At 35.7% G+C, this 24,839-nt stretch overlaps 1 protein-coding gene and 1 long non-coding RNA gene across 6 annotated transcripts in view; one reads left to right on the top strand and one right to left on the bottom strand.

The window, feature by feature from the left end:
* TNRC6A (trinucleotide repeat containing adaptor 6A) overlaps window positions 1-24,839 on the bottom strand; it is a 97,422-nt gene that overhangs the window by 48,471 nt on the left and 24,112 nt on the right. For 4 of the 5 annotated variants that reach the window (XM_055561404.1, XM_055561408.1, XM_055561405.1 and 1 more), the window contains 2 exons: window positions 23,447-23,534; window positions 15,566-15,587 (listed from right to left, as the gene is read on the bottom strand). The exons of the other annotated variant lie outside the window; for it this stretch is intronic. In XM_055561404.1, coding sequence (XP_055417379.1) covers window positions 15,566-15,587; window positions 23,447-23,534 — 110 coding nt within the window. The remainder of the gene's footprint in view (window positions 1-15,565; window positions 15,588-23,446; window positions 23,535-24,839) is intronic. 5 annotated transcript variants of the gene reach the window in all.
* Window positions 8,756-20,383, top strand: LOC129637335 (uncharacterized). Its single transcript, XR_008707435.1, has 4 exons — window positions 8,756-9,063; window positions 15,180-15,275; window positions 19,753-19,878; window positions 20,115-20,383. It is a non-coding gene; the product is annotated as an uncharacterized LOC129637335 (long non-coding RNA).

The raw sequence follows: 24,839 nt of genomic DNA, 5'->3' as shown, positions 1-24,839 counted from the left end.
GCTGGGTAACAGAAATAAGTATGAGCAATTCTGGCTACTGTCTACATGTAAAGTTTAGGTTAATTATGTCAGTAAATATCTAAACCACCAGAAGAGGGAAAAATGACAAAACCATTCAACAGACACAGAAAATGCAATAAAGAGAATTGTTTTAAAATTGTGCTTAACATGAAATACAAAATGAAATGCCAAGCATAAGCCTCAAAATATCTGTAATCACAATAAAAATGTGAATGGTTAAATTAGTTAATAAAGACCATAAAAAGGGCTAAGAAAAGAAAAAACAAACTTAAGGAATACACTTTGCAAAAATCACTCCTGAAACAAAACAATTCAGGAAAACTGGTGGAAAAAAGTACAGAGACAGATACACTAACAAGAAATGCTAACAAAATTTAGATGAAAGCAGACTTTTAAAATTCAAAGAGAACGCATTATAAAGACTTTGCATTTTGATAAAGAAACCAACTAAAAAAGAAACAACCAGGTAAGAACCTTTATATACCAAATCTTAGTATCAAAGTATGTAAACCAAGTGGACACAGAAAAGAAAAACTGGAAAAAAAAAAAACCCAAAACCTTGAAATCAGGTAACACCTTTTTTGACAATTACTCATGAAATAGTCAGGAAGTGCATACCATTCAGCACTAAAGAAAATATCAATGAATTACAAAAAGTAGGAATAATACAGATGATATTCCTGGACTACAATGTAATCACACTAGAAAAACTAGCAAGTAAAACTGCCTTATTCAAATAAATCTTGAGTTGAAGAGGAAATAAATACCAGGACTCTAGAGCTATCAAAAAAAAAATCATGAAAACAATACACACAATAAATTTTAAGACATGACTAAACCAGGGAATGAGAATGTGAAGAAACCAACTCAAGTTAAAAATCCAACAGAAAAAATAGGTAAGAAATCAGTAAAGATAAAAACAGAAACCAATGATTTTAAATGTGAATCAATAAGGAAATAAAGATTTAAATATATGACACAAATAGTTTTAAAAGACTATAAACAATATATGCTATAATTTTACATTTTGATCTGAAATATTTTACACTGTTGATTCAATTTTTTTGAAATGCAAAACAGTGATCCAATAAATCCAAGGCATGATTCTAAGAGAGAAGGAAACAGTTAACCTAATTTTTAAAAAATATAAAAAATGAGATGATTTCTAAAATTAAGATATTTCTTTAGGTTCAACTTATAAATAATTAGAAAAACTGGAGGAGGGAATTATTTACCACAAGATTCCAGAAGAGGCAGAAAAAATAGACTAATTATCACAAAAGAAATGAAGAAATTATTAAATCATCCATCAGGATCAGACAGTTTGATCAAAACTACCATGCATACTTCATTTTTTAAAAAGCTAGCACATTGTTACAAAACATCTCTCTAAATCAAATGCTATTCAAATTGTTGTAGGGCACAGCATAAGATCGAATACCAACATTAACACTATTACTAATACATCAGACAAAATTTTAGTAATCTCAAACAATGGGGGAAATAAAAGAAGAAATATAAATAGTACTGGGGGGAAAACACATAACTTCATATGTAGAGAGTCTGTAAAGACAAGATTCTATGTGTAATACATACCAATAAAACAGAAAACCCAGCTAATGGCTTGGCAAACCTTTTCTGTAGAGGGCCAGATAGTAAACATTTTAGGCTTTCCAGGCCATACAATCTGTTACAACTACTCAACTCGCTGCTGTAGCACAAAAACCAGCTACAGACAGCACGTAAATGAATGGATATGATTGTGTTCCAACACAACTTCACATAAAGAAGCAGGCAGTGGGCCAGATTTGGCCAGCAGGATATAGTTTTCCAGTCTCTGCTCTACAAATATAGTTTCCCAAAATGAGCTCACAGAGGAGTAGAAGATCCTACGGTATAATAACGGCAGAAGACATTAAAAGGTCCTGAAAGATTTACCTAAGAAGCACCTGGCCCAGATGACTTCACAGAGAGTGTGTGTGTAAATAAAGTCCTCAAGAAACATGTATCTATCCTACATAAACTATTACAGAACAAAGAAGTAAGTACAGGTTCAAAAGACTGGCTAGATTCAAATTTTGGCTCTGAAACTTGGTAGCTACATGACCATGGGCAAGGTATCTATTCCCTCTGTACCTTTTCTTCATCTGTAAAATAAAGTTAAATATTAATACCTATACCTATAGGGTTTTGTGAGGGTTTAACACAATAATGGATGTAAAGAATTATTAATAAAAACAGTGTCTGGCACATGGTTAGTATTCAATAAACATTAGTGATTACTATTTAGGTAAAAAAGTTAGATGAACCCCAGGTTTCTGGCCTGGAATTTGAGTAGAGAGTGGTATCATTTACAAAGATACGAAATAGAGAAAAATTAAATCTGGGAAGTACGTGTGAAAGAACGAGTTTAATTAGTTTTTGTTGTTGTTGGTAGGTTTATTACTATAGGACAGCCATTCTTGAACTTTTTGGTTCAAGACCCCTTTACAATTTTAAAAATTTGGAACACTAAAAATCTTTCATTTATGTGGGTTACACCTATAGACATTTACCATGCTAGAAAACTAAAAAATTGTTTTAAATATTTATTAAATCATTAGGAAAATTCTTTATATATTAAAAGTTCTTTTTTTGAAAAAAATTACTATTTCCTAAAAAAAGAAAACAAAAGCATGCATTGTTTTATATTTTTGCAAATCCCTTTAACATCTGGCTTAACAGAAGGCAGATGGATTCTCACAACCACTTCTGCATCCAGTTGGTCGTGATTTGCACATTGTGTCCCCTCTAGAAAACTTCACTATAGACTCATGAGAGAATAAGTGAACTAGACAAATAAAGTCTTTCTATTATAATGGAAACAGTTTTAACCTTGTGGGTCTCAAGAGAGCTTCAGGGAGCCTGTCATGTGGCCTCAGGTAAACTATGAAAACCATTGCTATAGGAATGCTAAATGATTGGGAGAAAGATGGTTCTAGAATTCAGTAAAAGTTTGAACTTTTTCAAAATATGGCTTTAGCATTCAACATACAGGTAGAAAAAGCAGCTATGAAGCTGTAAAATAAGAAATGGCAAGACTTAGAAAGAATAGGTTAGACTCATCAATTCAATCATGCAAAAACCCAACTAGTCTCCTTGACTTAAGTGTTGATCCCACCCTACCCTCTTTTCACTCTTTTCCCAAACCTGTGCCCTATGTTATCCATATTTTTAAAGTGCTTTCAGAATTAGAGCAAAGTCTTTAACACAGCCCGTTTACCACTTTTCCAGATTCATAACTCTGCTATATCCACATCCATCTCCTCTTCTGCATCAAATGTCTGGTTTTCCAAAAGGTATCATGCTCTTTTATGACATTCCTTTCTTCCAAATATTTCCACCACCTTTCCTAGGAAACAACCAATCTCCCCCTGACTTCTCCCTCTCCCAGACTCAGCTAATATTAGAAGTATATTATGACAATGCCCCTCCCCCACTCCCACAAAACTCTGGGGCATCTCTTACACTGCAATGTGCTCTTTAAGTGCAGGTTTCTTATTTTTTCTTCCTTTCTCCACTGGTGTTCCCAGAACCAAACACAGCAAATGGTCAAGAACTACTGGTTGAACAACAACTTATGAACCGTCAGCATATATGAGATGACTGAATCCAAAAAACAAGGCAGAATGATACTGAGGATGAAACACTGCAACACCAACGTTCAAGAGGTGGAATAATCAGGAACCAATGAAGAAAGACAAAGAATGATCAAGGCAAGTAGAAAGAGTAAGGACAGTGATGGTCACTGCGTAAGTACACTGCTGAGTAACTCACCGGTCACAAACGCCTGCTCTAAAAGAAATCCAGAGCCAACGTCCAGAAAACAAGACAAGTTTAGTCAATATGCTTGTTAATGTGGAAAAGACATTCTAATTAGCCCTAACATTATCCATAATATCAGAAAAGTATTCTGAAGAAATTTCATTCAGCTAGTATAAAACATATTCACTGCAATTTTTCACTTTTACTTTTTTTTGGCCATACCATGACCCAATTTGTCTTTTGCAGTTTAAAGGAGATAGGCAAAATTTGAATTGGCCCAGAAATAAACAAGCATTTTAATTTTTGAAAATGGAAAAATTACTCAAGATAGAATTTAAATCCACATCTTCCTGTACTGTACTCCAAATCAAGACTCTGTGAAACAATATTACAATTAAATCATTAACTTTTGCTTTTTTCTACTTTTATCCTAATTTTCTGGCATTTCTTAATGTAAAAACATCATTTCATTCTGTAAACCTTAAATTGTTGCTAAAAAAAAATCTATTAATTGGAAAAAAAGAAAAACCCACAGCAATAGTCTTATATTCAAATAAAAAACCAATAAAAAAAACAATTTAATATCCAAAGTTCTAAATATACCAAGCTCTAAATTTGTAAAAACAAGTTGTTATGTATTCTTATTCCTTAATGACTGAAATTATCTTATATGAATATTTGCTTCTTTAAAATAACATTTAAAAAATTTGTTAATTTTAATACATTTCAGAAAAAAAATTAAAATGAACTTTCCTTCAGTTATCTACAAATTTAAAGAACAGTTTAAAGAAAAACCAGCCATCAATCACCTTGTATTACTACTGAACTCCCCAAAACATCAGTTAATACAGCTTAATAACTCAAGATCTTCCTTTATTATCCTTTTGAAGTTTACAAATCAGCTTTGCATAATAGTTTCCCTATTGGCTACACTGCAAATTTTCTAAAAGTACAAGCATAAATAATAACCATAGTATACAAACTGCCATTTTAAGATATGGTTTCACTTTAACAGAAAGAAGTATTAAATGGATGTCTGGAAAATAAAAACCCACATACAGATTTTCATTTGAATTATTCAAAGGACTAAAATAGTTAAAATTATTAAGCATCTATAAAATATAGAGTGCTTAGGCAAACTTACATTAACCTAGAATTACTATTTCCAATCTCAGTATGTATCATTATATGGGAAAAACAAAAAGTCAACCTCTTTGAAGGCAAGATAGCATGTACCAGTGAAAGCTGGTCAGTTAGAAAACAGAATTGTTCAAATATTTTTAAAAAGTTTGTGTCATCTATAGATTAACAGTCCTTAAAACCTTTATTACAAGGAATTATTTTATGCTCTTAAGAGTCACAAAATAAAATAACTTTGGGAAGAAAAGTTAACATGTAACAAACTAGTATATTTAAACTTTACTGTTTATCAGGCAATACCATGTATAATATTTATCTTTCTCCCTTATTATTAATGTTTCTAATATGTAATTATAATCTCTTTAAGCCTAAATTCTCAAATTAATTATTCTAGTTGTTCTACTAAAATAATAAGGTAGCTTTTAATAACATTCACTTTAAAGAATCTGCCTCACATTCAGAGGAAGTGAAAACAAGTATGGGCAATAAAATTAACAAAATCAATTATTTCCGCTTTCCTGATGAATAACAGCAACATTATCCATTTGCAGTCAAGAGTTTCACAAAGCACAAACCTGATAAAAACATCATAGCAGATTAGAAAATTCTGTATATCAAGAAATTCCAAAGATAGTTATTTCCAACTTTTGTTGCTTCCCCACGCTGCAGCTTTCAGAAGAAAATGGAGGAAAGGCATAATGTCATTTTACTGCTACAGAAACAACGCCTGCCAACTATCCCTATATATGAGGCCCAATAACTTCAATTCCATCTTCTTATATTTTAAGCGTGAGGTGGAAAGGGAAAGAGGCAGCTAGCTGAAAATGTGAACAGCAATTCTACTCAATTATAATGAGCTTATAAATCAAATTTATTAAAAACATAGCCAAACACTGTACTACTATAAAAATCATTTCTGCTATCATTAATAAGCATACTGGATGATTTAACAATATTGATTCTACTTCCCCTGTATAATACATGTTCTTTGTCCCTTACTAACCTGTCAGTTTTAGAACACTGAAAGGCACAGAGGGGGAACTCTGGCTTTTCAGTTGACACACAAAGATGCAGTGCTAAAACCTTCACTGTGGATAAATGGCTGCAGTTTTAAGTGCCACTAGCCAATCTGCAAAATAGCTAAATGCTTGTCAATCCATTAACTTCTGCTAATCCTTAACAAGTTGAACTGAATGGCCTTTTGAGAACTTGAAAAATAAGACTTAAAAACTAATGTTAAACATAATAAATTGTATTTATATTTTATACAGGTACAAGCAAATTTTAATTTATTTTTCTTTTTTTGCCACGTGGGATCTTGGTTCCCCAACCAGGGGTCGAACCCTTGTCCCCTACATTGGGAGTGTGGAGCCTTAACCAGTGGACCACAAGAGAGGTCCCAAATCTTAACATTAGTTTAAAGGTTCCTCAGAAAAAATACCAAACAGCAAGATATAAACAATCACTTCAAAATTAGATCCCAAATTTAAAACAAACATTAAATTGAATTCACTTGGGTGTTGTTTTTTTTTTGGCCATGCCAAGGGGCATGTGGTATCTTAGCTCCTCAAACAGGGCTCAAATTCATACCCCACGAAGTGCAAACAGAGTCCTAACCACTGGATCACCAGGGAATTCCTGAATTCCCTTAGTTTTAATGCATTTCAAAATCCCAGAGAAATCAGAAATTTTCCTGGTCTTAGCTCTGCTGCTTCAAAGAACTCTTATCTTCCTACCCCAAATCTCCCATCTTAAATTACCAACACAAAGAGAAACAGAACTGATTTGTCCTTCTGCAATCCTCTAGGTTTTGATGACTGAATAAATTATTCTGCCAAGCTTCATTAATGAATTTCCGGATGAAATCACCATATTAACAAATTCTGTTCTTCAGCAAAACACCGAAGGAAGGTTTATCTGTTCTAAAGTACAGATCTTTAAGAGCTAGAGAATACCCACACAACATTCACAATATGGTAGTCTCGAGATCTTTGGTTAATTTCTCCACCAAATCTTGCCCAAATGTGTGAGATGCAGAGAAGTGGGAAGATGAAAGATTTATTTTTCAGGCAGAGGCTCATGCTTAAAAAAGAAAAAAAACTGCCTACTGTAATTTTTTACAAAGGGAACTCTACTCAATTTTCGGTAATAACCTAAACGAGAAAAGAATCTGAAAAAGAACGGATATAAATACATGTATATGTGCAACTGATTCACTTTGCTGTACATCTAAAACTAACACAACATTGTAAATCAACTATACTCCAATACAAATAAAAATTAAAAAAAGATTTACTGCCCTCAAGTCTCTTCTTCATATAACTAACAATTCTAGAAGTGACCCCCAAATTTAACTAAAAGTGCTATGGGGAATGGGGAAACGTGTTTAAAAACAAAAAACACACACACCAAACCAAACAAAAACCAGGTGCTTCAAGCCTCACAGATTCACTAAATCAGAACCTGTATTTTAAAAAAGGTATCACATGGTTCTCATGTCTGAGTAAATTTGGAAAATCATTCTACTACATACTGTAGCAACATTTACAGAACTTTTGACTTCCGTTTGTGACTCCAAAGGGGAAAAAAAGGGTAACACCTAAAAATTTAATTAGAAGTCAGTAACAAGAACAACAGAAGTCCCAAACATACTGAAAAAAAACAAAAACAAAACAAAAAGTTCACAAAATTTGTATAACAGAGGAACTGTCATAATCATTGAAGATACAAACTATTTAAGAAATACTGGATGAAGAAATAATTTTTTTAAATTAGAAAAACCACTCCCATATATATAAAAATGAAGTTCAGAAAAATTAAGCAGTTAATACTATACAATGGTATTTCTCCCTGGAATCTCATCCGCAGAACAACCTAAAACATATGATACAGTCCATAATTTTAGAATTTTTTTCATCAAACACATCAAATGGAATGTTAATGAGCTTATTATACAGAGAGCTCATGTAAATAGAAAACAAAACCTCTTAGCTCAAAAAGTAAATGGGTAGAGAAGAATGGATCATTTTTAAGAGCAAAAAAGTACAAATAACAACATATAACACTCCATTTTACCAATAAACAAAATTGATTTCTATTCAAATCAAAGCAATAAAATACCAATTTTAGCCTGACAAACTTATAAAGATCATATATCCCACCCTCATATTCCTTGCACTATTGCAGAAACACTACTGTGATTCACCCATGTTGGGCTGGGTTCTACTTTAATGAGAGGAAAAAGCAAGTCATCGTCTGGGTGAGGAGGAACTCTGAAACGACTGGGGAAACTACTAGCATGATGTTTCAAGGGACTCAAAGGTTGCTAAGATACTACAAAACCATAGCTGTGAAGCTAAAATTTACCATGTATCAGCTGGATACCATGCAATTTAATATCCATTTATCCTCACATGAGTCTACGCATTTGAATTATTACCTCAATTTTACCAGTAAGGCAACTAAGGCTCAGAAGAAGGCTGCCCATGATTAAACATCTAGTAAAATGGTGGAGCTAAAATTTAAAACCAAATCTGACCTCCATATCAATGTTCCTTGCAGTATACATTTTCATCTTAAAAGCTACAGATCAAAAATTTCTAACCAGTGTTTATATTAATAAGTTATCTATTACATACTCAGCATTAACTACCCTCCAGGTCCTGTGATTTATGTTCTATGTATCATTTCATTCCCACATTAAGTAGCCTAGATAATCTCCTTTTAACAGAGTCAAACCCAAGTTTAGAGGTTACAGTACTTGCTCAAGGTCGCAGAGATAAGAACTACAAAGGCAGGATTCAAATCAAAGTTTATCTGACTCAGAAGACTGGACTTTTAACCACTATGCTTGGTTTATGCAAAAACTCCAGGATTACCTCATTAGATTACCTTATTTGCTTCCGGCAAAATGCTGCCTTTAAGTATCACTTTATCAGGTGCACTTTCACTAAGGCTACTGCACTGAGAGAGAGCTTAGTATGCATCCAGAAGCTCAGCTACTATTCTTATTACAGGTGCTCTGTCGCTAAGTCATGTCCAACTCTTTGCAACCCCACGGACTGTAGCCAGCAAGGCTCCTCTGATGGGATTTCCCAGGTAAGAATACTGGAGTGGGTTGCCGTTTCCTCCTCCAGGGAATTTTCCCTACCCAGGGATCGAACCTGTGTCTCCTGCACTGGCAAGTGGATTCTTTACCACTGAACCACCATATATAGTGAAATTATCATATATAATGTGTTTTTTCCTAGTCTGGAGTTTTCCCTTATAAAGTTAGTATAAACTGATTAGGCTACTCTTGCTAATCCATCCCAATTTCTACTCCAAAATTTAAACAAGATTCCTAATTCATTTTCTTTGAAACTGAAGACCTAATTGTTGCCCAGGCATAATATCTCAGGGCTCAGGATACAAACCCAGGATGCTCCCACAAGCCACCAACTATAGGCTCAACAGTCTCTGAATCTCATTTCTAACAATAGTTGACGTCATTAACTACATTAATCTCCACTTTTCTCATATTCATTTCATCTCCTTTGTCCTGATCCAGTCTCATCAGACATCCGAATACGCAAAACCATTTCTACTTATTTTAATAATTTATTATTATTTATAAGCAAACACATCTACATTTACTAGAAATAAAATGGTTCTTTCCTTAAAAAAAAAACCAAAACAAAAAAAAACCAGTGTGTTGGGGGGGAGGTTCTTAGCATTTTTTATAACCTCTTGAGTATATAAATTTAGATTTACATGTATAAATCTATATAAATCATTTTTCTTTCTTAATAGGAGAAAAGGAAAAATTGTGACTCATATACCCCAAAATAATTGTTTTTATTGGCTCCCACGAAGTTAAAGGCCATTTTCCCCATCTCCTGTTAGCACACAGCTAAAAAACCTTATCTGTTACACCGCTCAAGCACATTTTCATAGAAACACATTCACCATTGGTAAATTCTTAATCAGTAAGAACCTCTGCTTCCTCTAAGAGGTCAGCACCCATTTGCCTTCAAAATTTCTCATAAAGCCAAAGTACTATCATGGCACATCTGGAATTAGAACTTGGTCTTCCAAATATTACCTAATGCCTTCCTGAGGTACAAAAGTCATATCTGTACTATGCACACTGTGGAGAAAAACACCAAACTGAGCCCCGATTCTGAAAGCAGACCTTCCCAACCTGTGGGGCAGAAACAGGCTACACGGACGCTGCGGGGGCAGCACTTCGGAGTCTGGGTGCTCAGACTCTCTGGGACTGTCATCTTCAGCTGAGCGCAGCCTCTTCTGTTTACAACAGCTCCACAAACGGCATTTTCTACGTGTGCCATCATGTGAACAAGGTCAGGCAACGTGCTTCAAGTCACAAACTCTTTGGGCCTCAGTTTTCTCCTCTGAAAATCTATGCAGTACAGTGACCTTTCATCAAGCCACCAAAGCTCCTGAATTTCATCATCATAGGAAGCTTTGCGATTAAGAAACTTAGGATTTCAGGGGGAAAATGGAGTGCTAAGCTGAGATCACAGGTAAACACATTTACTTTTACTAGAGTAAAACATGGGGTCGCAAAGAGACAGACATGACTGAGCGAGTGAACTGAACTTAAAGTAAAACAAGGATGAGGATGGCAGCCCAGCAGGAGCAGGGGCTCGGGAGTTTGTTCTATTCATGCACAGCAGTGACCACAGCAGTGCGTGGAACAGGGTGGGCCCACAATAAGTATTTCACAAATGTTAAAAATCCTTGAAACGCCAACTACCTCACACATCACAAAGCTGTCAAAACCTTTCTAATCAAAAAAATTATGCTGGTAATACAGTTTTTCTTTCTTTATGCTCAAATGGGAAATACCATATACATATGGGAATATGTATATACATATACTTTCATATACTATTAAAAGACCTTTCTGTAATATTTTTAAAAGACGCATTGCTTTAGTTCATTTGTTGCGTATTATTAAAGCATGGGCAATGGTGTAGCTCTCCTGTTTTGTCTTCCATGTAACCAACCACAGGGATGTTTTCAAAGAAAACAAAGCCATAGACACCAGTAGGTTAGTAGTTCAATCCTTACTCAGACATTAATCAGCTGCATAACCAACAGGCAAGTTACTTAAACTTCCCTAGTCTTCATTTTATCTGTAAATAGTGATAATGCGATCCACTCTCCTAAGGCTGCTGAAATTATTAAATGCAGGCTTACACCGCACTAGTGCACACCGAGGAAGCCCTCTTCCCATATTAGTTTTTAAACATCCAGTGCATGAAGTTCCCAGCCTGCTGCTCTGGTCCCTTCCCTGGGTCCCACGTATTTCCCAAAGTTCAACAGCTGAGAGCTGGTTTTACTCTTCGCACATCAAGCTTTTTTCGGCCTGCTGCAGTACAGTGTTTTGAATCACGGGTGCCCGTTCACTATTAGTGACTAAATGTTTAGAATCTCACCTTGGTAAAATGAAGTAAATGTAAAGCACAGTGCATGCTGCACATTAAGTGCTCAGAGTTAACTAGCCTGATGTCTCCAATATGAGGTGACATACAGCTGATTTAACAGCTCAACATTTCGATCACACCCTAGATCAATGGATTTAAGTAATGAAATTGTGTTTGACAGAAAAACAGAAAAGACTAGAACTGAATACAAATAATGGTTTCTAATTGTGGCAGAAACAAAAATGTTTTAAATGTTGATTTAATTCTCCTGAGTTTTAAATTAATCCAGAAAGAGAACAGAAGTAATAAACTATGCTTCCCTGTGTGATCATCAGAAAACAAAAAATCTGTACCAAATTTTCTCTGTTCCTGCTTCCATGTGAAAGCTCCCCTTATCTCCTTTAGGAGCACTAGGGATTACCATTCTCTATTAGCTTGCTTATGAAACCACATGAAGAAAGCCCTGGCATGATAATATACAGAGAGACAGAAAAATAACTATCAGCTGACAAAAATGAACAGTGCTTATTTTTTGGTAAGGAATGTACAATCCTTCATATGCTTCCAAAACAAGCCAGTGTCAGAGCTGGAAAGTTTTTTTTAATGACCTTTATTCTCCAGAGAGTTCCCAATCACTTCTTCCTTGCCTGTACAGTGTATAGGGCCACAAGATATTCATCCATTCCTATATCTCACTGTAATTTTTTTCAGCCCTTCATTTCCCTGCTGTTTCAAAGAGATACTCAAATACATTCTTTAAAAAGGAACTTCAAATATTCAAACATGCCAATACTTATGCTCCTCACAGTTTTTCAAAGTTCAAGTCACAAGAATAAAATTTTCAAAAATTTCATTATGTCACTCATAAGGGTTCACACTTCTATGAGATGAACCATGAGTTCACTGCACCAAGAAATAAACATCATATTGTTTTCATATAACAAAGCTGGTCAAGAACTGAATTCGTGACACCTTACAAAAATCCAGCTTTTATACAGTTTCACCACTGAATGACAGCAACACTGGTAGGTGTTACTTAATTGGGAATGGCAGTAGCCTTAGAAAAAGAAATAGCTCATTAAGGCAGACTTCTAAAGAAGTGCCGGGCCTAATTAGTTACGCTCAGTCTGAGCACTAAAATCTTGACTCTAAAACAAGGAAGGAGGAGGCTCTAGAGCTATGTGGGCCAATAAAATTTTAAATTCAGTTCCTCAGCAGCATTAGCCACATTTCAAGTACTTAAAAGCCACTTGTAACTAAACCTGGGCTTTATACAGACTCTATAATACAAAAAGACAAAAATGATGCTGATAGTATAAGCTATAATCTTGAATTAAGGTGAATTCTTAAATGTTGGCAATCAATTAAAAATTTAAAGGATATCAATAAAAACACCTGTGTGGAGACCACAGGCGATCAGGGAGAAATGGCAGCTAAACAAATTATTTTGCACTGGGTTGTAGAACACAAAAGTTAATAGAAGAAATGGTAAAATCGAAATATAGTCTGGAGTTCAGTAATACCAATCAACGTATGTCAGTTTCTTGGTTTTGACAAAAGTACCAAAGAAATGTAAGATGCTAATAATGGGGAACTGGGTGAGGTCTATATGGGAACTCTCTGTACTATTTTTCAACTTTTCAGTAAATCGTAAATTATTCCAAAATTAAGCTTAGCAAAAACCAACTGCGTGAGCCAAACCCATATTACAAGACTTTGATTTGTAATCTAATCACTGCAAACCCCAAACCATAAACACCATACAGATATTATACACATCACGAAAACATACACTTTCATGAATCACAGTAAGTGTGACCAAGTATGAAAGGAGCTGCCATCCAAAGAAGGATCAAGTGAGTAAAACAGCTGGCAAAAACAACAAAGTACTTTGAAGTGACCTTCATACACTCAGCCTAACATTCTCAGAATTGTGGAAAAAAATTTTTTTTAAAAGATTCAAATATGTTCATGTTTCATGTATGGATGTAAAAGAAATGACTTCTGTTTGGAAAGGATATAAATAGCAGGCACTCAAAGATCATGCTTAAAGAAACAAAAATATCCATGGACCCGTCAAAAATCTAAGGTTAGAATATAACTTTGTGCCCCAAGTTTAATACATGTCACAACATCTTAAGAAATCAGAAAGGGAAGGATCAATGGCAGTTGGAGGGATCCATCAGAAAATAAGTTCTGAGAGGTTTAGAAAAGCTGAAAGGCATCTCTGGCTGAGAAATGGGATCAAAAAGAAACACAAACAGGAATGAACATAAAAAGATAAGAAGGATCTGAAACATATGAAGGAGTGATGGGAAACAAGCTGGTTAGATTGTGGGAGGTCGGATTAAAGAGGGCCTTATAAGTCAATCAGGAGTTTGGTTTTGAAGCAAAGTAACAAACACAACTCAACATTCCTATCGAAGGGAATGGTGTGAGAAAAGTGGAATTTTAAGAAAACTAATTTGGTCATGGTCCTACTAAAAAAAAAATTTTTTTTCTTGTGGCCACACTGTGAGGCTTGTGAGATCTTGGTTCCTTGACCAAGGATGGATGGAACCCATGGCCCCTGCAGTGGAAGCATACAGTCCTATCCACTGGACCGTCAGGGAATTCCCCATGTTAATTAATTAGTTTGGCAATGCTACTCCCTACATCATTCCACATCCCTGTAACTTTCTTAGACATCAGGTTCAAGACCACAATATCACCTTCGGGTTCTCTTCTGCTCTCACCAGTTACCAACGCTACCAATCACATCTCACACCTCTGTCATCCATCCCCTACCTCTACTGTCAAGACCTCAGTTCAAATCCCCATTACTCTCTCTATTCCTTCTCTTCCCTCTTTGGTGACACTAGACACAACTGACAAAGAAATATTCCTAAAGCATAGCTTATGATCATGACCTTTACATGCAAAAATCAGCACCAAGTCTTTCGGTTCCCCCCACCTCCGTGCCTATATTCTGCCGTCTCCCTTTAACATTCCTACACTCATTCTCCGAATATTCCCTCTTCTTGCTCACCTGCCTCTTCTGCCCAGTGTCTTCTGTCGGCACCATCTTTCAAATCCCTGCCCATATTTCAACCAAACTTTCCATGTAAGTGACTGACAGATTTACAAGAATGAAAAAACAAATGATGATGTCACGCTCTTCTTAAGCTCTTCCTCCAGGGGCTCCTTTAGTACATTTAGCATATAAGGCCCTCTTTGGCCCCTACCAACCTCCTTCAGAAAAATCCTTTAACCTTGCCCACTTATTACTGGGTACTTAATGCTCTTGGAATACCACTAGTACATATTAACATCACATTATTTCTTGTCTCTGAGTCTTCAATCACACTGATCCCTCTGCCATTTCATTATTTTCCTTGACTGGCTGTCTCATCTTTTAAGACTCACAACCTCAAAAAAGGTCTTCCTTAACTGCTCCTGTTCCCTCTCAAACAACTGCATCTAAAAATGTGACCTTAACCAACACCTTACCTCTGACTGCAGTTATCAGTCAAATGCAGAGATTATACTTTTGGTATAGCTTAAGTAAAAATTTACAATCTCTAGGCCGATAAGTTCAGCATCAGACAGCCATACACCTTTCACTAATTTCTGGGAGGGTGAAGAAATTCTGATTCAGGATCTGAGAGGAGTCAGGTTCCTGTTTCCTCACCACCCTTAAGTCTTTTGCTTGGCATGTACTAGGGGCTGTTCAATTTGACCATAAGGCTAGCAATCGAATATTCTCAGTGATAACACAGAATGGATGTCACTGTCTGCCTACAGGAAGGAGCGGGAGACAACAGTATACAGAGAACAAGGAATAAAGTCCTAGAGGCAGCTCCAGACAAGACGACTTTTAGACGGAAGACTAAAGGAAAGGTACGTGTGTTCAAACACTCAAATCAAGGGAGTATGTTAGGAAGTGGTGATTAAAGAGATAGTTGTAAGGTAGGTCTTGAGACAGGGTATTTTTAAAGTGGTAATATATACTACAATAAACCATAAATTCCCCAAAGGTGACTCCAAGGTGATGTCACTGCAGAAGTCTGCCCCCACCCCTTTGTTCCTTTCACGCTCTTCTCTCTCCCATCCTGGAGAGGAATAAAAATGCATATCAACAACCTTGCTTTCATGAAAAAAATAATAAAAAATAGCTTTAAACAACGTACCTTTGATTTTTTGTTCAGTGGCCTAAAATAAAAACAAACAAACAAAAAACAATGTAAATATGAAACTGAAAGAAATGGACTGTTATGATAAAATGTTCATACATTACTATTACATAAGACATATACACTTTTATTAAATAAAGAATCCATCATTTAGATGAACGGCATAGGAAAAGATATGCAAAGAAAGCATGCTTTTCCCATAGATGTGCCCCATTGTCCCTGACACAATGTTTATTAATTTAAAAAAATTCTTGAAATGTTTTAGGCACAAAGTGGAGAAGACACCATTGTATGACAGTATATAATAAAAAATGGAACTGCACTTCTCTCATCATTTAGTTTTAAAATTATTTTTATATAACTGTCTCCTTTACCTTCTGCATATGTTTAAAAGGCTTCAAATTTTCTTATTTCAAATGATAAAAGATAAATCATGTTTTCTGGAAGAAAGCTGCATATAACTTCTTTGGCCAAACTAGTAACAAATTTAACTTCTGGAAGTCAGGCTGCTGCAGTTAAACATAGCTAACATTTAGGTATTTTGGGGTGGGAAAAATTATGAAACATATTTGTCTCTTCTGATACATCTGACAATTCAATTCAAATGACTGTGTTCTGAAGCTAAACTGCTATGGGCCCTGCTTCCCATGCCTGCCATTACTTGCACTGTGTCTGATACAACAGGGAGAGGGGCTTGAGCACAGCAGGACTGCCTGAAGGTGCCTGGCTCAAACTTCAAGGGCCTTGATAAGAATTGATTACAAAGGCCACAAGCGAAAATCAACTTTTTGATTATGCCCAATTGCATGGGAATCCTTAAAAAAAAAAAAAAAAAAAAAAGATACAAGGATAGGCAGATAGGCAGGGAGGTGAGGGAAAACTGAATAATTAGTTACTGAATAATCAGGAATTGTTTCTAAATGAAGATAAGCCTTTTTATTAAACTGTCACGGGACAGGATAAATCATTTTGCTTAATCATAGTAAATTGTTGCCAAAAACACCATTTTAAAAATTATATCATTATGGAACTACATGGTAAAACACTGTATGGCAATTACTATAATACTGAAGCCATACCAAACATGAACCTTTGCTCAGAAAGGCAGAGATTAAATCCAAGCACTTAAATGCTTTACCAAGTTTAGAGCACTAGCAACAAGTAAAATAATGGAGGCCCATCTTTACTTTATATGGATTTAAAATTTAAAAGAAAAAAAAAATTGATGGAAGGACAATGGCAAAAGACCAATTAGCTTGAACACTTAATTTATTTCTGGGAGAAATTGTTTTTAAAATCTGGCAGTAGAAAAATAGAACTCAATACCTGAATACTTTGAAGTATTATAAATATCATGCCAAACAATAAGATAACATAATTTTCTGAAACAAAAAAATCAACACAGAAATTATTCTGCATTGAAAATAGACATAGTGTGCTGTTCTGTGGGGATTTCTGTCTTTTTGTTTAACTCTCCTGGTTTCTTCCACCGTTTATTTCCAAAGGAAACGAGGCTACAGTACATAGAAACCATGACCATATTACTACATCTCAAGACATACAATATTGCTCTTCCAGGCCTTACAATGTAAAGGGCATCTACTATGCCAGCTCCTTTGGGGAAAAAATCCTCCACATTGCTTGAAAACAGTGGTTAACCTCATTCAAGGACAACAGCACCAAGGAGACACTCAAAGGAGTCTGCCCATCAAACACCAACTAATACAGTGAAAAGAATGTTAGTTACCAGAACCCAAGAGCTCCTGATGAGAAGCAAATGGAATGATTCAAACAGGTTTTTGTGCTGAGTTGGTTCAGGGACCCTGTATATTACACAACCTATTAAAAAGAGAATTTTCCAAGTGGGGGTCAGCGATTTTAAGAGTATTTGTCTGTAGTGCTCAAAATGAGGCGACTATCCCCATGTGGTTACTAACCACTGAGAGAGTTAGTGTGAGCATTTTTTAAAAAGGTAAATTATCCTGTTGATAATATTTTATACTGATTACAAGTTAAAACAGCAATATTTTGGATATATTGGGTTACATAATATATATTAAAATTAACTTCAATAATTTGTTTTTATTTTGAAATGACCTTGTCATTTAAACTGTCTAGGTCTCAGTTTCCTAATCCCTCAAATGGGTGAGGAGGAAAAAAAAAATCAAAACTGTACTGCTTACCTTTCCAGGGCTCTCATGAGGCTCAAATAAAATATAAATCTTTTCTGGATAAATAATACTATTCAAACATGAAGTATCATTGTGGATCTTGTACAACAGAACTAAACGATTCAGCAAACTGAGAAGCAAAAGTATTTCTATTTTGAATATTGTTTTCTTAAAAAACAAACAAAAAAAACCTGAGCTGCGATCCCACAAGCAATTAGCACCACTGTCTCAGTTTATCAGGGAAGACAAGTGGCAGACATGCCAGGTCCTTGCCGGCTGCTTTGTTTCTGTCAGGCTCTGCACCACTTGCCCCAGCTCCTCGACCCTTACATGCGCCTCAGTGGTTAAGAACTCAGGGTCTGAAGCCCAGCTGCCTCATTGTCACTCCTGGCTTCACCATGAACAGTGTAATCATGGTCAAAATTAGTTACCTTCTCTAAAGCTTGGTTTCCTCATCTATAAGACAGGAACAAAAACACCTACCTCAGACTTGTTGTTAGGCTAAAAGGATTGAACTCATATAAAGAGCTTGGGGGGGGGGAAGAGAGCGAGCGAGCACGTGGGGCAGCACCAAGCATACAGAAAACATTCAATAAACAGGACCAAGTGTGGCTACCGTCGGCCCTACTCGCCCATGCTCTGGCTCCATGCTCTCACACTTGGAAGGGATCTGACTCAAACTCACTCCCAGCTCCCAGGTCTTGCTTTTTTCCCCTCTCTTTCAAATCACCTAAAATGTCTTAACAGTGCCAGGTAAGATTCCCAGTCTCAGAACAAAATGACCTTTGGGAGACATGACTAGTATATACTAAAATTTCCAAAGAGGAGGAATGAAATTGGAAGTTTTCTACACTTTACGTCTCATTTAAACTCAAAATGAGTACATTAAATCCACAAAGCCTTTTATAAAAATCCCTTCAAGCTTTTAACACAGTAACAAAAATACTCATGAATACTGACTTTTACACATTCTCAACCAAAACATTCCAATTTGTCTTGGTGCTTCTCTCCTCCAACCCTCAACCATTATATGCTTTCTAGGAACTATAATTACATGTTTAAAGTAAAGTTGGTACTAAATTATCCCTCTATAATTAACCTGTTTCTCATCCTCCTTTTTCCTTCTCACATTTCCCTCAAGATTCCTGCTAGAAATTTCTTCTAAAACCAGAAAGGAGAGAAATTCATACTAGCAACCTACTGCTACTATTGTTGCCCTTTTCTTAAGTACAGAAACTACATTCCTGTGCTATAGCAAATTATTTTCTGAGCCTAGAATCAGAAGATAAGCAAATAGCCATAATTCTTTGATGTGAAATTAAAAAAAAAAAATATCTGGTCATTGATTTCTGTTATTAATTAGAGATGTACTAGGACTGAAATATAAAAACCATGCAATTTTGTGTAAACAAATTTTATAGAGGAATTTAAAATATTTAAATTGATACTTAATAGACAAAATTAGAAAAACTATCATAGTATAAATAGTATAGTGAGCTTTGTCTGATTGTTTATGTAAGCAATTATGTTATCTAGTTTTTCATCTAAAATAGAAACTAACTTGAGGTCTGAATTTGAATTTCTTTTAAATTTGAATTGCCACAGTGGCAATTAGGAACTGTTAAATCTGTTTTCTGTATTCATGGCATAAAGATTTATTAAATACCTTATAAAAACTATCATATTATTTCCAGCTTTAAAGTTCACCTTTGGTTGGTAAAAAATAAAAGTACAAGATAATGTTCTGTACCAAAAGGATAAAGCCACAGCACCGAGTTTTGGAAAAGCACCAGCTGGGGGAAACAGAAGATTTCAGTTCTATTCCTGCTCCATCACGCTGATGGTGACACCTAACTCATTTTAACACATAAACTCACTGAATTAAAACAGACAGTATCTGAAATCTTTTTTCAGAAACAAAAATACGTAGTCTTTTAAAAAGTGTACACAGATTACGTAAAACAGTCTGTTTTTACCATAGTGAATTCGTGTTTTCAACACTTACACAAATAGGCTCGTCTCTCTGACTTATGGAGATGTCTGTCATCTACCTGGATACACCTGCCGGCTCCTACTACAGCCAAAGACAAGCTTAAGGAAACGTCGAGTTCCTGTGACTCACGAGCTTTCATATGGGCTGTAAGTGTGCCAACTTGGGAGATTTTCCCTTTTGTTTTGTTTTTAAAGAGCTATTTGGTAACAGCCTACAGAAACACCAGCTGTCCTCATTTCACCAATGGGTTGTATTCAAATTCAGTTGTAAGCCAGTTATGTGGAATTCAGAGAACAGTCCTATTTACAGGGCCAGTTTAGTCTACTAAGCTTAACAGTTATTAGCAGTATTAAATATTCTTTATATTATGTTCAATCCCTAGATACTACTGTGTATACAGAATACATAGCAATACCCTATCAAAGCTGAAGATCTGATGAAAGGGAAAAAAGCCTTCTTCACATCTCTAAGCCTCTGATGGTGGTTTCATTGGGACACAGCTGGGGTGAGAGATGAACCGTACTGTGAGGCAGAGATGGAGCGGTATGAAGAACTGTCGCTTCAGATTTTGTGAGAGGCCAAATGTCACAAAAATCATCATTCGTGCATTAAAGACACTGACTTGGTGATTCAGATTTGGTGATGAAGAATGGAAAGGTAAACTTCAACGACTAGAGTCATTACTTAAATATGTGACAACTTTTTAAAATTATACTCACATTACGTATTTTAAAAATATAGTATTTAAAATCTTAAAAGTTCTCCTTACAAAAAAAAAAATATGATTAGCTAGACTTCTTATGGTGATCACTGCACAACAGACACAAACACTGAATCCTTACGCTGTATACACGAACTACCGAAACAGTTACCAAGCGGCGCTAGTGGTAGAGAGCCCACCTGCCACTGCAGGGGACATAAGAGACTCGGGCTCCACCCTGGCTCAGAAAGGTCTCCTGGAGGAGGAGAGGGCAACCTACTCCAGCATTCATGCCTGGAGAATTCCACAGACAGGAGAATTTGGTGGGCTACAGTCCATGGTGTCGTAAGAGTCAAACATGACTGAAGTGACTTAGCATACACTAAAACGCTGTATGTCAACTATTCCTTAATTAAAAAAAAAAAAAAACAAAAACAATATTTAAAGAAATCATTTGAGTAACTCCTCCCTTTCTTAGAATTTCCTCAGTAATTACAGTCAATTCCAAATTAACATGTTTCATTATACAATAATGCCTCTTCTCTTGTCGTTTCACATACATGCTAAACTTACCAGCTAAATATTGAACTCTAGAAGCAGGGATCAATATGGCCTAATGCCATCACTCAGATGCCTGACAAACTAATGATTCTACACAAAGTGCACCCTAGCATCTTTCTCAATAAATCTCAAGTTTCTTAAGACTCTCTTTTCATTAAGTAATTGGCCTTCAAACAAGAGTATGATAAGCCTTCCTCCCAACTTTAGACTTACAGAGATACAACTTGTTTCATAACAAATCCTGAGCAAAGACTGATCAATTGCAAAAACTGTCCTATACCAACAAGCCAGAGGCCTAAGCCATCACCAATGCCAAAACTCTGTATACTAGGAACCATCCCAAACCTTACCTACCAACTACCAATGCATCTTTCCCCCTCATTCCTGGGTAACCAAAGGCTAATAATAAGGGTCACCTATTAAGTCAACTCATCTCATCACTTACTCATTCTCAGTGCTCTGTACTCTGTCCTTCTCCAGTTTACTGGCTTCAGCGTAACCCAAACTCTGCAGTCCACAACTGAATTATATTTCTTTTCCCCTTTCTGTATATCCCCCAACCTAGTTAAACTTCTCCTAAGATTCCCTGGTGGCTCAGACGGTAAAGCGTCTGCCTACAATATGCGAAAGCAGGTAGATCCCTGGGTCGGGAAGATCCTCTGGAAAAGGAAATGGCAACCCACTCCAGTACTCTTGCCTGGAAAATCCCATGGACGGACGAGCGTGGTAGGCTACAGTCCATGGGGTCACAAAGAGTCAGACACGACTGAGGACTTAACTTTCACTTTCAAGATGTATTTAGCCACTCAGTCTAGAACCTAAGGGTCAATCTAAATTACTCCTCCTTCATATCCTTTAAACAAATTTTATGGATGCTTTTAATAGTCCCTTCACTATTATCACAGTCTCTGGTTTCTACCCAACCCAATTCTACACTCGGTCAAGGCTCTAAATACAGTTCTAAAATTGAAAATTTTATGTCACTCTACTAAAACGTCTTTGGTCACCCAATGGTCAAAATGAGAGAAGTGCCAACAGCTATGAACAGCCTCTCCAGTCTCGTCCCCTGACATTTCTACACTTGGCTCCTTTCCTACCACCCCTTTCAATCAAAACCCATACTTGAACCCATACAAGCTATGGACACTTAATTCTCAGTTACTGCTGGAACCCTTTTCCATTCTGCTCCTCATTCACTTGGTTCATTTCTATTCTAAGAAAATTCCCCTGTCTCTCTACCCCATTTTAGGCTGAGTTAAACACTTCTCTCTGTGCGTCCAGTAGCTCCCTACCTGCCATAGTTTGGTGCCTGAGTTTTTCCCTACTAAATAATGGGGAGGTAATTCTGTTACTATAGTCTAAATCTGGTTGCTACTACAAAAAGATATTTATTTAAAAATTAAAGTCATAACTTTTCATTAGAATACAAAAATGGAATAGTATCTCCTTGGGTCTTTAAGAACGTTTTTAAGGTCCTTGAAACGTTATAGTAGGAGACGAGTGCCCAGCTCAGCTACCTGTCATCAGCCTCCACTATTAATTTGTAAAAATCTTTACAGCCGTCTTTTATTTTTCTGCAATTTGTGTTGCTTTGATTATAGTTTTTAATTAATGTACTGGCTAAAGACTTTTTGCAGCAATTAATTATGTCTTAGGCTTATTTTTAAATATCCTTTAATTACAGAAGGATACCATGAGAAACTCTCTTTTTTAGGTAATGAAACTTATGTTTCTTGATTATGACAGTGGTGATGATATGACTCTAAGCATGCTTCACAACACACAGGACTGTACACAAAGAAGTGACAATTTTACTGTATGTAAAACCAATATATTATAATAAAAATAAATTTTAAAGTAAAAAAAATACATATATACCCTAACAAAACCTGCAAATTAAAAAAAAATGAGCCTAGTACTAAATAAACAGGGGAAAGAAAACTGACACTATTTCCTATTATATTTATTACTACTTCCATTATTATTTCCTATTATGTGTATGTATTACATTATCTTATTTAATTCAACTCTCATTTTACAAAACATAAGGAAACTAAGGCCAGAGAAGCTAAATAAAGTTGAAGGCCACAACCTTCTGTATGCTATGTGGGAGAGCCAGACTTCAACTCCTCTCTAGAAAGCTACAAATTCCATGCTCTTCTCACTATAAAATGATATTAATTATCACAAAAACCTAGGAACACCTAATTGAAAAATAAAGACCTATGAAAGGACTTACCTTTGAAAAAAATTATTGGAAAGATCAAATAACTATGCATTAAATTATACACACATTACTATTTATGCATTAAATAGTAAAGACATTAAATATTAAAATGAAACACCACTGAAGTTAAAACATTAAATCAAATGCTTTAAGTAATCCAATAAGAGTAATTTCTTTTTAAATCTATATTTGCTTAATATAAGTAATTAGTTTATACATATACTACCTTCTTTTGAGCAGCTTCCTTCTTTTTCTTGTCGTCTTTTTTCTTTTTCTTTTCTTCCATCAACTGTTCTTCTTCTTGCACTAAATCCCTGAACCACACAGTTGCAATTAACTTTCCCAAAATGAATGAATAACAGTAATGTTGCATATAGACTCATTTTCACTCTTATTATTATTGGAAGATATGGCAAATTATTCATTTACCATATTCATTAATATAAAACACAACTTTAAACCTCAATCTAAGTATACAGCCACTGAACAGTACTTTTCCTTAGTAAGTAACAAATAGTAGAGCTTTAATATTATAGTAAGGAAGATAACTTAAAGTTAGCAAATTTTACGTTGGCAAACAAACAACTCCCTCCAATTCTAGAATGTCAACAACATCTCATGAGCAGAGTTATCTTGTTTCAGTAGCTAATGGCAACGCCTGGAACCACCCCTCCATCCAACCCTCTCCAGACCAGTATCTGGCATGTTTTCAGCTTTCCTTGCTCTAAAAAGCTTTATACTTCTTTTTTCCCCAAACTTTAAACTTTTAGTTTTGTATTGGGGTAGAGCTAATGAACAATGTTGTGGTAGTTTCAGGTGAACAGTGAAGGGACTCAGCCATACATGTACACTTATCCATTATCCCCCAAACTCCCCTCCCATCCAGGCTGCCACATAACATTGAGCAGAGTTCCATGTGCTATACAGTAGGTCCTTGTTCATTATCTATTTTGAATACAGCAATGTGTGCATGACCTTCCCAAATGTCTAACCATCCCTTCCCCTCTGGCAACCATAAGTTCTAAGTCTGTGAGTCTCCTTCTGTTTTCATACCTATTTTAGAACACAACTTATTCATAAAAAGAGGACTTGTATTTTAGCATTATACTAACTTCATATCTTATAAACATTCAAAACTATTCTATCAACACTTGGGAAACAATCCATAATGCACTAATACAAGTTTGTTTCAGTTCTTAAAATCAGAAATGTTCATTGGCAATAGAACTCCCGGCTCAGGATTTCAAGATGAATGGGCAAATGTGTTTGTCTCCTCTTTTCTGCTCTCACTCACCAAAATGATAGGAGAAAAGGTAGTAAATCTATTCACAGCTGATGAATAAACAAGAGCAAAGGAAGCTACAATCTAAGAATAAACACAGAGAAGTCTTAAATGGCTGTATGTGCCATCCTCTGGTGCAGCTCCAGAGAGGCTCCAAGATTAGAGCTGGCTGAGCACAAACAAGCATGGAGTAAAGACTGCATAAGGAATAGAAAGGCCCCAACCATTCAACAACTCCCATCCAGTCTGCATTCCTAGATGGCTACACGGCCACAGGTAGCAAACGCATTCAAATTCAGCCTATAACCATAAAAAAAAAAAAAAACACTGAAGTAAA

This window comes from Bubalus kerabau, chromosome 23, assembly GCF_029407905.1.
Source record: "Bubalus kerabau isolate K-KA32 ecotype Philippines breed swamp buffalo chromosome 23, PCC_UOA_SB_1v2, whole genome shotgun sequence".
NCBI classification, from domain to species: domain Eukaryota; kingdom Metazoa; phylum Chordata; class Mammalia; order Artiodactyla; family Bovidae; genus Bubalus; species Bubalus kerabau.
This window is presented reverse-complemented; position numbering and strand designations above follow the sequence as displayed.